The sequence below is a fragment of the Canis lupus genome, chromosome 9 (genome assembly GCF_003254725.2).
Source record: "Canis lupus dingo isolate Sandy chromosome 9, ASM325472v2, whole genome shotgun sequence".
Taxonomy (NCBI): Eukaryota; Metazoa; Chordata; class Mammalia; order Carnivora; family Canidae; genus Canis; species Canis lupus.
The window spans coordinates 42,163,579-42,177,303 of NC_064251.1; the positions used below are offsets into that span (position 1 = coordinate 42,163,579).

Here is a 13,725-nt window from a genome sequence, read left to right on the forward strand (position 1 = left end):
ATATTTAATTTTGTCTATTTTTATACATCTGTTAAGGTAATCATACCATTTTTCTTCTGTTAATATGGTGAATTGCAATGATAGATTTTTGAACATTGAACCAGTTTTGCATTCCCCAGAGAAACTTCACTTTGTCATATATTATTATTTATGTATATTGCAAAATTTGGTTTTTAATATTTTGTTGGGGATTTTTATAGATGAGAGAGATATTTCTTTTTTTTTCTTATGATGTTTTTGGTTTTGACCAGCCTTATAAAATGAGGTGCGAAGTGTTTCTTCCTCTTTTCTTTCCAGAACTGTTTGTGTAAAATTGGTATTTTTTCTTCCTTAAATGTTTGGTAGAATTCACCAATCAATTTGCCATCCTAGAATTTTCTTTGTTGGAAGATTTCCAATTTCTGTAGTAGATATAGGACTAATTTAGGTTATCTGTTTTGTTTTGAGAAAGGATAAAAGCTATTTTAGGATTTGTATAGTAAGCAATGTATTTCTATTTCAAATATATTTCGGAAATCCTTCTTTGCCATTAGTTGACAAGGTACTTCTGTCTCTTACTTCTGATATATCAAGCTGTGCCATGACCCTCTTTGTTGATACATGGTCATTTTCTATTCCTTGGGCTAGTTTTCCTGTTAGTGACACATGGTCTAATTGGCTGTGTTCCTGGAAGCACTTTAGACTCTTCCCAGCAGCGTGTGAGGATACTGATATCACTGAATCCTTGTCAGTATTAAATATTGCTGTTTTTTAATAAATCTGTAGCTGCTAGGCTAAAATAAAAATTTCATTTTATTATATTTATTATAAAGTTGGATGTTTTTCATATATTTAATTAGCTAAGCAACTGAATTTTTTTATTTTGCTGCAAGCATTCGCTGTGATGTAAAAGTTTGAGATTGTATAGGAAAGAGGTTGTGTCACTTAAATCTAATCAAAATTAGCCAAAGTGCAGAGTAATAGGAATAATAGGTTAGACCTCTTGTTGCCTTAGATTTGCTCCTGTTTTGGGCCATGTTCTCTCTCAGAATATTTTACTTTGAGAAAAATTATTACGAAGGACATTCTACTCCTTTGCTTTAATGCAGTGGATGTATTTCTAGTAACTTGCCCATAAGTCAGTTTTCTATTAATTACATTTCAGTTGTACTTACTTGCATTAGAGGAAGTCACTCTACCTTGCCATAAATTATTTTGTATAGCATTTTTCTTTGTTATGTAGTTTCTTTTTTTTTTTTTTTAATATTTTATTTATTCATAGAGACAGAGACAGAGAGAGAGAGAGAGGCAGAGTCACAGGCAGAGGGAGAAGCAGGCTCCATGCAGGGAACCTGATGTGGGACTTGATCCCCGGTCTCCAGGATCACACCCTAGGCTGCAGGCGGCGCTAAACCACTGTGCCACCAGGGCTGCCCTGTTATGTAGTTTCTTACAAAACTTGTTTTATGTGAGAGAACAACTACAGTAGTTTTAGGATATAATGTCCTGACTACTTGTCTTGCAACTTAAAAATTCAGTGATTTTAAAATTCCATTCTATTTCTTAGTCAACTATGAATATAATTTTCTGTGTCTCAGGTATATTAGCATTTACTTACCTGGTTCATTCCATGTTCAGAGCAACTTATTTATTACATGCTGTTTTGGTGAAAGATGCTTTTAGGAATTACTTTGTAATTTATTCAAATTAGGAGGGTTTTTTCCTTCTTTCCAGGATTTTTTTTCCCACTGTATTGAAGGTCTTTTCTGTTTTACAATTTGTAATTGATTTAATGAAATTTTGTTTGAATTATTGATGTAAAAAGTTTACTGATGGGACATGTGGGTGGCTCAGTCAGTTAAGTATCTGACTCTTGGTTTCAGCTCATGTCATGATCTCAGGGGCGTGAGATTGAGCCCTGCTATTTAGCTGGGAGTCTGCTTGAGATTCTCTCCCTCTCCCTCTGCCCTTCCCCCTTCCCAAATAAATAAATCTTTAAATAAGTAAATAAATAAATCTTTACTGAAAAAGTGTACTTGCAACAAGTTGGCCAAACTCAAGGATAAGAAAAGCATAGTCCACCAAAAGACTGCCCTCACTTCAGCTACCAGCTGCAAGTTCAGGGGTCCCCAGGGCCTACCCTCACTTCTAACTACAGAGATAGCTACAAATTCCAGGGTTCCCACGACCACCCTCAAACACTATAATATTTTAGAATGACTCACAGAACTTAGGAAAGTATACATTTATGATTATAGTTTTGTTATAGCAAAAGGGTATAAATCATAACCCACCAAAGGGCAAGATCTGGGGGAGTTCCAAACATGATGCTCCCATTGTTCTGAGAGATATATGGCCATCTAGCGTGACAATACTGAAATTTTCTAGTTTTCCTTCTGCCATTAATTTCTAGTTTTATTCTATTGTCAGAAAATATACATGGGATCCCTGGGTGGCGCAGCGGTTTGGCGCCTGCCTTTGGCCCAGGGCGCGATCCTGGAGACCCGGGATCGAATCCCACGTCGGGCTCCCGGTGCATGGAGCCTGCTTCTCCCTCTGCCTGTGTCTCTGCCTCATTCTCTCTCTCTCTCTGTGACTATCACAAATAAATAAAAATTAAAAAAATTAAAAAAAAAAGATGAAGAGCGAGTCAAAGCATTAAAAAAAAAAAAAAAGAAAATATACATAGTGTGATTTTTAACATTTTTAAATTTGTTACGATTTTTGACCTAACGTGATGCGTCTAGGACAGTGTTCTACGTGTGCTTGTGAAGAATGTGTATTCTACTTCTGCTGGGTAAAATGTTCTGTTGGTGTTGTTATGTTCATTTGGTTTATGGTGTTGTTCAAATCTTCTGTTCTTATGGATTTTCTTTTTCTTTCTTTTCTTTTCTTTTCTTTTCTTTTCTTTTTTTTTTTTTTTTTTTTTGAAGATTCTATTTATTTATTCATGAGAGACACACACAGAGAGGCAGAGACATAGGCAGAGGGAGAAGCAGGCTCCCCGAAAGGAGCCCGATGTGGGACTCGATCCCGGAACCCCAGGATTACGCCCTGGGCCGAAGGCAGTTGCTCAAGCACTGAGCCACCCAGGCGTCCCTTCTTTTCTTTTCTTTTTCTTTTTCTTTTCTTTTATTTTATATTATATTTTATTTTTTTATGAGAGACACAGATAGAGAGAGAGAGGCAAAGACACAGGCAGAAGGAGAAGCAGGCTCCATGCAGGAAGCCTGACATGGGACTCGATCCTGGGTCTCCAGGGTCACACCCTGGGCCAAAGGCGGCGCTAAACCGCTGAGCCACCCAAGCTGCCCTTACTGATTCTCTATCTGTATGTTCTATTATCAAAAGTGGGATATTGAGGGATCCCTGGGTGGCTCGGCGGTTTGGCGCCTGCCTTTGGCCCAGGGCGTGATCCTGGAGTCCCGGGATCGAGTCCCGTGTCGGGCTCCTGGCATGGAGCCTGCTTCTCCCTCCTCCTGAATCTCTGCCTCTCTTTCTCTCTATGCCTATCATAAATAAATAAATAAATCTTTAAGACAAAAACAAAAACAAAACAAAAATGGGATATTGAAATATCCTATTATTGTGTAACTATTTTTCCTTTTAGTTCTGTCAATATTTGCTTTATATATTTGAGTGATCTGATATTAGGTGCATATGTATTAATAATTGTTGTATCTTATAGGTAAGTTGACCCTTTTATCATTATATAATGTCTTTGCTTCTTTTGTTATTTTGTGACATAAAAATCTATTTTGTCTGATTTAAGTATGGCCATCTCTGTTCTCTTTTGGTTACCATTTGTTGGAATATCTTTTCCCACCCTCTCCTTAAATCTCAAGTGAGCCTGTTTTAGACAAAATATAATTGAATATTTATACTTATCAGTTATTCTAACTTTCATAGATAGAGCTTAATACATAGATGGAATTTAATCCATTTAGACTTAAAGATTATTGATAGCTAAGGTATTACTATTGTCATTTTGTCATTATTTGCTATCTTGTAGCTTTTTGGTTTCTCTTTTCCTCTCTCATTGCCATCTTTTGTGTTTCATTGATTTTTTTTTGTAGTGACATGTTTTTATTCCTTTTTCATTTTCTGTAGTGTGTCTTCTGTAAGTATTTTACTTGTGATTACCGTAGAGCTTACATAAAACATCTTATAGTTATAACAATGTATTTTTTTTTAATTTTTATTTATTTATGATAGTCATATAGAGAGAGAGAGGCAGAGACACAGGCAGAGGGAGAAGCAGGCTCCATGCACCGGGAGCCTGACGTGGGATTCGATCCTGGGTCTCCAGGATCGCGCCCTGGGCCAAAGGCAGGCGCCAAACCGCTGCGCCACCCAGGAATCCCTATAACAATGTATTTTAGGCTGATTTACCCACTACTATTATTATAGTATTACGGTGTTCTATATTTATCTGTGTATTTACCTTCTAGCTTTTCTTGTGAAGCAGGTCTAGTGTTGATGAACTCCCTCAGCTTTTGTAGGAATGTCTATTTATTCCTCTTTTTTTTTTTTTAATTTTTATTTTATTTATTTATGATAGTCACACAGAGAGAGAGAGAGAGAGAGAGGCAGAGACACAGGCGGAGGGAGAAGCAGGCTCCATGCACCGGGAGCCCGACGTGGGATTCGATCCCGGGTCTCCAGGATCGCGCCCTGGGCCGAAGGCAGGCGCCAAACTGCTGCGCCACCCAGGGTTCCCTATTCCTCTTTTTTAAGGACAGTTTGCCTGATATTGTATTCTTGGTTGGCAGAGTTTTTTTCCCTTTTAAGCACTTTGAATATATCACTCCACTCCTTTCTTGACTACAAAGTTTCTACTTAGAAATACACTGATAGTCTTTTTTCTTTAGGATTTTATTTATTTATTCATGAGAGACACAGAGAGAGGCAGAGACACAGGCAGAGGAAGAAGCAGGCTTCATGCAGGAAACCCCATGAGGGATTCAATCCTGGACTCCAGGATCACGCCCTGGGCTGAAGGTGGCACTAAACCTCTGAGCCACCTGGGATGTCCACTGATAGCCTTTTAAAAAAAGATTTGATTGATCGATCGGTTGATTGATTGATTTGAGAGAGAAAGAGAGAACGGGGAGGGACAGAGGGAAAGGGAGAGGAACAGGCAGAGTCCCCATTGAGTGCAGGGATCTCAGGGTCATGAGATGGACACGGGGCCTCGATCTCATGACCCAGAGATCATGACCTGAGCCAGAATCAGTCAAGAATTAGGCACTTAACCAGCTGAGCCACCCAGAAGCCCTCACTGATAGTCTTATGTGAACTTCCTTGTATATGATGAATCGCTTTTCTCTTGATGGTGTAAAAATTCTGTCTTTGACTTTGGGCAATTTGATTATAATGTGTTTCAATGTGATTTCTTGAGTTCATCCTAGTTGGTGTCCATTAGGCTTCTTCTTCTTTTTTAAGATTTTTATGTATTGGGGGATCCCTGGGTGGCTCAGCGGTTTAGCACCTGCCTTCGGCCCAGGGCATGGTCCTAGAGTCCCGGGATGGAGTCCCGCATCCAGCTTCTTGCATGGAGCCTGCTTTTCCCTCTGCCTGTGTCTCTGCCTCTCTCTCTCTCTCTCTCTCCTGAATAAATAAATAAAATGGTTTTTTTTTTTTTTAAAAAAGATTTTTGGGATCCCTGGGTGGCGCAGCAGTTTAGCACCTGCCTTTGGCCCAGGGCGCGATCCTGGAGACCTGGGATCGAATCCCACGTCGGGCTCCCGGTGCATGGAGCCTGCTTCTCCCTCTGCCTATGTCTCTGCCTCTCTCTCTCTCTGTGTGACTATCATAAATAAATAAAAATTAAAAAAAAAAGATTTTTATGTATTTATTCAGGAGAGACACAGACAGAGGCGGAGACACAGGCAAAGGGAGAAGCAGACCCCTTGCAGGGAGCCTAATGCAAGACTATCCCAGAACTCTGGGATCATGTCCTGATTCGAAGATAGACACTCAACCACTGAGCCACCCAAGCATTGCTCCATTAGGCTTCTTGAATCTAGATGTCCATTGCCTACTCCATATTTTGGAAATTTTCAACCATTATTTCCTTAAATGAATATTCTGCCCCTTTCTCTCTTCTCCATAAGTTCCTTAGACTTTTCTTCATTCTTTTTCATTTTTTTTTCTCTTGTCCCTGTCTTTGGGTAACTTCTTTTTTTTTTAAGATTTTATTTGTTTGACAGGGAGGGAGAAAGCAAGAGAACAAGCAGGGGGAAGAGCAGGCAGAGGGAGAGGGAGAAGCAGGCTCCCCACGTACCAGGGAGCCCTATGCGGGGCTCGATCCCAGACCCTGGGATCATGACCTGAGCTGAAGACAGATGCTTAACCAACTGACCCACCCAGGCAGCCTTTCTTGGATAATTTTAAATGACCTGTCTTCTAATTTGATGTTTCTTTCTCCTACTTGATTGTGTGATGTTGCACTCCTCCTGTGAATTTTTTAGTTACTATTCTTCCGGTCCAAAATACCTGTTTAGTTGTTCTGTGTTGTTGTTGTTGTTTTTGCATCTCTTTGTTGGTATTCTTATTTTACACATATTTTATTTTCTTGAGCTTGTAGAGCATCTTTGAGAGTTGTTTTGAATAGCTTGTCAGGTAATTCAAATGTCTCTATTTCATTAGGATAATTTTTTAAAAGATTTTATTTATTTGAGAGAGAGAGAGAGAGAGTGCATGTGAGCTCAAGTGTGGGGAGAGAGAGGAAGGGGGAACAATTTCCAGTAGACTCCGAGCTGAGCACAGAGCCCAACATGGGACTTGATCTCACAACCCCTAGATCATGACCTGAGCCAAAATCAAGAGTTGGACACTCAACTGACAGAGCCATCCATGCACCCCCATTAGGATAATTTTTTTGAGATCTATTTTAGTTGTTGGTTTTGTTTTTTTTTTAAGATTTTATTTATTTATTTCACAGAGCATAAGTAAGGGGAGCAGCAGAGGGAGACAGAGGCAGAGGGAGAAGCAGGCTTCCTGCTGAGCAGGGAGTACCATGTGAGGCTCAATCTTAGGGCACTGGGATCATGACCTGAGCCAAAGGCAGATGCTTAAATGACTGAGCCACCCAGACACCCCTATGTGTATTTTGGTTTTTTGTTTGGGCCGTGTTTCCCTGTTTCTCCATATATCTTATAGTTTTGTGTTAGGCTCTATACATCTGAGAAAACAGCCCCCTCTCCCAGTTTTTATGACTTGATTTTGTACAGGAAAAGAGCCTTACAAATGAACTCAGCTAGAGATGTGGGGGGCCTCTGCAACCTTCTTTGGGAGGATGTTACTTCCCTGGGTTTGTGGGTCTTTCAGGAGCTTGTAATCTCTTGCTCCCTCTGGTGCCTGTGTGTGGCGCTGCCTGTTCTCTGATGTGACAGCAGCAAGCAGCCTTGTTCTCTTGTACTCAGTGGCTACCAGGCATCCAGAGCTTGCCAACTCCCCAGCAGTGCCTACATGCAGTCAGACAGATACCATTTCCTTGAGCAGCCCTGTGTAAAGCTGATACAGAAGCACATGCAGCTCTTCTCTTTTCTTCCAAAGGAGAGAAGCCTTAAGTTATGCACCTGCTTCTAATCACACCAAGTTGTACTGGCTGTTGGATTCCACCCCTCCATTTCTTTGGTCTTAAAAGCATTCAGACACAACGGAAATCAGCCCTTCAGGCAACCTTCTGAAGAGTTGGAACGTTGGATGCAGGGTCCACTCCTTTCTCTCTCCCCATTCCAAAGGAAAAGTCAGAAGCTGGGGTAGTTCTTACCAGGCACTGAGCTATGTAGCTTGGGACAGGGACTGACATGGGAAAGTGATATCTTTTTTTTTACCCATTTCAATGCCACTGTTTTCAGCTTGTGCTCCCTTGGGGTCCTGCAGCTTCTTCTTCTCTCTCTCTCTCTTTTTTTTAGATTTTATTTAGTTATTCATGAGAGAGACACACAGAGAGAGGCAGAGACATAGGCAGAGGGAGAAGCAGGCTCCCTGTAGGAAGCCTGATGAGGGACTCGATCTCAGGACCCCACATCACAACCTGAGCTGAAGGCAGATGCTCATCCACTGAGCCACCCAGGTGCTCCTGGGGTACTGCAGCTTCTTAACTGGGTTCTGGAATCTCATAAAGCCATTGTGGTCTGTATCTCATTGTTAACAGCAGTGTTTCTGTGGTAGGAGGACTGGGACTGAGGATTGCTGGCATGGCTCTCCTTTTCCGCACACTTCTTAAGACTGCTGGTTTAGAAGTGAAATGACTTCAGAAACCCGCCGACTATTTATTTTGATCCTGCATGTTTGCCACTTTGCAACAAAAGACATTTTGAAGCCATGCCAAGTATAAATAATCCCATCTTCCTTGGGTAAAGCTACATTCTGTTCCTTGCTAGTTTTTCTTTTTCTGTCCTTGTGAAGTCTGGCTTTCTGGAACAGAGGGAAAGATGCATCTGGTAGAAGAGATGTAGGTTGACTATATGTAAGTTTCCTATTTCCAGAGTGCGTGATGATGTATTTTGAGACTAAAACACAAAGAAATGTTTAAACCTTCCACATATGATGTTCTCCAAGCAAAATATGTTAATAATTGTATTATCCATTTTATACAAATTATAATGTCTATTCTTAAAGACTTTAAATATTTGATAACAGTAATCAAACAACTGCATAGACTCTCACATTGAATGGTGATGGCAGTTAACAGTCACTAGAAACTATAACAGTTTCTATATTGGCAAGTATGACACATTTTCTATTGTTTAGAGCTGGAACATAAAATGGGAATGCATTGTCATAGCTGTAAGTAGTTACTCCAGAGCCTACAATGAGAATGCCTGAATTCCTATTTTGGGTCCAGCATTCAGCTAGGTGCTCAGGGTCAGGTTATTTAGCTTCTTTTTAATCGTGTTTTTTCTTATGTATAAAAGAGGTATGGTAATAATAACACCTACCTCATGGGTTGTTCGGTGAATTCAGTTAAATGACTGATACAAGTTTTTAGATCAATGCCTGGAATTTAGGAAGTACTGAATCATTGTTAGCTATTATTAAGAGCAATTATGATGAGATTACTCTTTTTAACTTTAGTAACTGTTAGATATCATGTTTTAAAAAAAATTAACGACCTTTCTTCCATGTTTACAGAGTTGAAACTGTGGGACAGCCAGACAGAAGAGACAGTATAGGAGTGTGTGCAGAAAAACAGAATGGATATGACTCTCTGCAGCGTGATCAAGCAGTGTGCATTAGTACAAATGGTAAGAGATAAATAACTGGTGTTATTTTTGAAATACATGAATTACAGTAATAAGATATGAACCTGTCATAACATCACACATTTGTAGCAGGAGATGAGAAAGTTTAAGTCTTTATGATATATCTGTATGGCTACTGTGTACCAGGCATTATTCTATTCCCTTTACAAATAATAAATCATTTAATCCTTTTAACAACTTGTTGAGGTAGGGAGAAGTATTACACTCATTTTATAGATGATGAAAACTGAGCCACAGAGAGGTTGAGTGACCAGCTTAAACTCCCATAGCTTAGAGGTAACTGAGTTGAGATTTGGACCAGGCAGTCTGTCTCTGGATTCTGTGTGTGTAGGTCATCTAAATTCAACATCGATTGATGAACTGAAACGAAGGTTTAGTTAATTTGTTCTATCTCCCTAGAGTTCTTTGACCTCTTACTCTATAGTAATCACACTTTTATTTTTTATTTAATTTTATTTTTCTAAAGATTTTATTTATTTACTTGAGAGAGTATGAGAAGGGTGGGGAAGGAGAGAAGCAGATTCCTGAGCAGGGAGCCCGAAGCAGGGCTCCTTTCCAGGACCCTGAGATCATGGCCTGAACCAAAGGCAGACGCTTAACCGACTGAGCCACCCAGTCACACCTACAGTAATTATACGTTTAAAATCCCCTCTTGAGGGATCCCTGGGTGGCTCAGCGGTTTAGCACCTGCCTTCAGCCCAGGGTATGATCCAGGAGTCCCAGGATCGGGTCCCGCATCGCGGTCCCTGCATGGAGCCTGCTTCTCCCTCTGCCTGTGTCTCTGCCTCTCTCTGTCTCTCATGAATAAATAAATAAAATCTTTAAAAAATAATAATAATAAAATCCCCTCTTGAGATGTGTTAATATTTTGTGGTATGGGTCAATCAATAGTAGAACAAGATTCTTGTTTATTTCATATTCAACTATGTTGCTATTCCACAAGATCTAATCTTGTAATTGAGTTATGTTTCTTTTGATGCTGTCCATGTGGGGGAAACTCTATTCTAAAACATTAGAACCCTGGACCAAACTCTAAGAAGTGATTAAAGCTTTAACTTTTTCTCCTGCCTTGGGGATGGGGTTTAATTATCATATTGAAATGCATTCTTTTTGACCAGTTGGCACTCTAAAATGTTTTCTTGATCTGAGTTGGGAAATGACCTGTGATATCAGTCATCTTGAATCCGTTTCAGTTTTTTGTTATTGTTCATGTGTAAATGACTCTTTACCTTAACATTTTAGGTGCAGTTTTTGTAAATGGAAAAGAAATGACTAATCAGTTGCCAGCAGTTACCTCTGGGTCCACTGTCACATTTGACATTGAAGCTGTGACTCTAGGATCCACCAATAATAACGAAGGAGGAAACTTCAAGCTTCGAGTAACTATTAGCTCAAATAACAGAGAAGTGGTTTTTGATTGGTTACTTGAGCAGTCCTGTTGTTCTCTTTATTTTGGATGCTCTTTTTTCTATCCTGGATGGAAAGTGTTGGTATTCTAGATTTTTGAGTGATTGGCTGTGGTTTTACAGGGTTTTAAACGTACTGTCCCCAGCTCAGTTTAATTGTAATTGGTTTTAAAAAAATTGTTAGATTCATCTCGTAGTTAAGCCATTGGAAGTGGAAATAGTTTACTGGATTTATTTTGGAATATATCAGTAATAAGAGATTTGACTATTATGGACAAAACTGTAGTATGGTCAGCCTTCCTTGTAGCATAGTGTTAATTTCAATTAACAGCATCACGATAAAAAATGAAATTGGCCTTTAAAGTATGAGGAGATACAGAAAGCCCTATATCCTTCCACTGTGTACTTCTTGGAAAGTTGATTGTTAGAACAGAAAAACTTAACATTATCTGATTAAATTTATATCTTCTAAGGATCCAAGGTCATGTAAAACTCTAGGATCAAGCAATAGGAAGAGACCAGCGAGACACCAGAGTTCTATAATATACGTTCACTTGTGTGCTCTCCACCTGAGTGGTGAATATGCTCTCCATATTCAAGTATTTGTCAGCAGTATTGAATTTTATCTCATGTTCAGTAATCTTTAAGTCCCAAAAGTGTGATAATTTTTGCGTTATTAACAATTACTGAACAAGTGTCTACAATAGGCAAAGTATTTTCTTTTTTCTTTCCTTGCAGTTTGATTCGTGATAGGCTATAGGATTTTTACAGGGTAAAACTACTTATGAAAGTAGTATGTACAGCAGTAGCCATTCACATATATGTAATATGCACTTGTGCATACCCAGCCTCAGTGATATGTATGTTACTACTCATAGGGTATGAGCTACATACAGTCCAGTTTAATGTCAGTTTTATAAACGGTCTTCTGGTGGACCAAACAAATATAGGGTAAATACTTGACCTATTTTTTTGAAAAACTTAAATTTGTTTAAAATATTTATTTGAAGGACTTACTTAGTATGTAAAAATGATTATCTTGCTATACCAGCCTGCAGACTTTTTTTAATGTGAATTTTTTTCCCTTCATTTTTAACAGTAGAGATGTGGAAAAGCAAGTTTGATATTTTTGTAAGATAATTTATTTGGGGATTCAAATTCCCTGTTAGACAATCATGACCTTTTTCCCTTGCCTTTTTATATATAAGTAAGCCGTCTTTCATTTGTTTAGTGATTGTTAAGAAGATGTGCTAGAATGTAGATGCCTCGTCCAGCTGTCTGAAACAAAATAAAAAACTAAAAGTTAAATGTGTGTATTTTTTCTTCTGTGAGATTTGATGAATCCAATTTTAATCTTTTAAGTAGAGGGAGAAAAGGATTTCTTGTGTCTCTAGTTTTTTTGTTTTTTGTTTTAGATTTTATTCATTGATTTGAGAGAGAACACAAACTGGGGGAGGAACAGAGAGAGAGGCAGAACCAGACTTCCCAATGAGCGCAGAACCTGATGTGGGGCTTGAACCCAGGAACTGAGATCATGACCCTCAGTCAGATGCTTAACTAACTGAGCCACCCAGGCACTCCTTGTCTCCAGTCATTTTAATGCAGATATCATTGTAACTCATGACAAGTTACTTATACTTTCTCATATTCTGTGCATCTGATACCAAGCATAGTGCCTGATACATAACATGTGTAGAGTAAATGTTGCATTGAATGAATGCAAATAGATTATTTTCTCCAGAACATCTTCATCTCATTCCTTTCATTTGTCAAGTATTTATTGAACATCTTTATTTCTTATCCTCCGTAGGAGAGTTGCATCTTAAATCTATACCTATAGAATCTGCCTTTTCACAGAAATGACTAAAACCTAACTTAATTCTAGATATTCATGGATTGTAATATTTGTCCTCTGAAGCTAATTTAAATATTGCTTTCTTTTAAAAGATTCTTAAACAGTCTCCACACCCAGCATGGGGCTTGAACCCACAACCCCTGAGATCAAGTCTCACATTCCACCAACTGAGCCAGCCAGCCGCCCCTGCTTTCTTTCCCTTGGACTGTGAACTTAAGATTTTGTTCACAGCTGACTCATTTTGTTTAAACAGATAAAGGAGCCCAGTATTCCAAATCGGCTTGTGTGCTTGGAGGGATGAGAGTGTTTGACTGATGAGAATTATAGCAATTATAAGAATCGGCATTTATTGAGCCCCTATTATATGCCAGGCACAATGCTAAATTTTTTTTAAAAATTTTTTTAAAAAGATTTTATTTATTTATTCATGAGAGACAGAGAGAGAGAGAGAGAGAGGCAGAGACACAGGCAAAGGGAGAAGCAGGCTCCATGTAGGGAACCCGATGTGGGACTTGATCCTCAGAGTCCAGGATCACGCCCTGGGCTGAAGGCAGATGCTCAACCACTGAGCCACCCAGGGATCCCCTACTGTTTTTGTTATTCTACTTTTCAGACAATAAAACTTAGGCTCAAGAGATGTGAACTAATTTGTGTAAGGTCATGACTAGTGACTAGTGTAGTCAAGATCCTAGCCTAGACCTGATTCACTCTGGAGCCCCTGCTTCCTGGAGGAGTGGACACTAAGGGGACAGCCTCAGGTGTAGGTAAGAATCAACCACGGGATCAATGGTAGCACCAAGAAAGGTGCTACCATTGCTAGAGTAGCACCAAGAAAGGAAGGGGGCTGACCATATCTGCCTGAAGATCAGGGAGCAAAGTCAACCTTAAAAGGTGAGTGGAAATTTGCTAAGTCCTCTGAGGCAGAAGACAAAGCACTTGTCTGATGGAGGTAAGAACAGTGTGTCATGGTGGTGGTAGTGGTATGTGTGGCTGCAGTGAAGGTCTGAGGGCTGCAGAAAAGCTGCATGTTGTGTGTTTTGAAACTGACAAACTGATTTCCAGAGGGGCTAAGCCATTTTCACATGCCCACCAGCAACATATTCTTTGAATCCTCCCTGGATTGGTTGTCACCACTTTTTATTTGAGCCATTCTGCTAAATGTGTGGTGGTCTTGCACTGTGGTTTCAGTTTACATTTCTTTAATGGCTAA

General features: G+C 39.4%; 1 protein-coding gene across 1 annotated transcript in view; it reads left to right on the forward strand.

Moving 5' to 3' along the window:
• The window catches only part of CRLF3 (cytokine receptor like factor 3), a 45,744-nt gene extending 33,776 nt beyond the window's left edge, over positions 1–11,968 (forward strand). The window contains exons 7-8 of the mRNA XM_025476480.3: positions 9,124–9,236; positions 10,497–11,968. Coding sequence (XP_025332265.1) covers positions 9,124–9,236; positions 10,497–10,753 — 370 coding nt within the window. The 3' untranslated portion in view covers positions 10,754–11,968. The remainder of the gene's footprint in view (positions 1–9,123; positions 9,237–10,496) is intronic.
• The last annotated feature ends 1,757 nt before the right edge of the window (positions 11,969–13,725 follow it).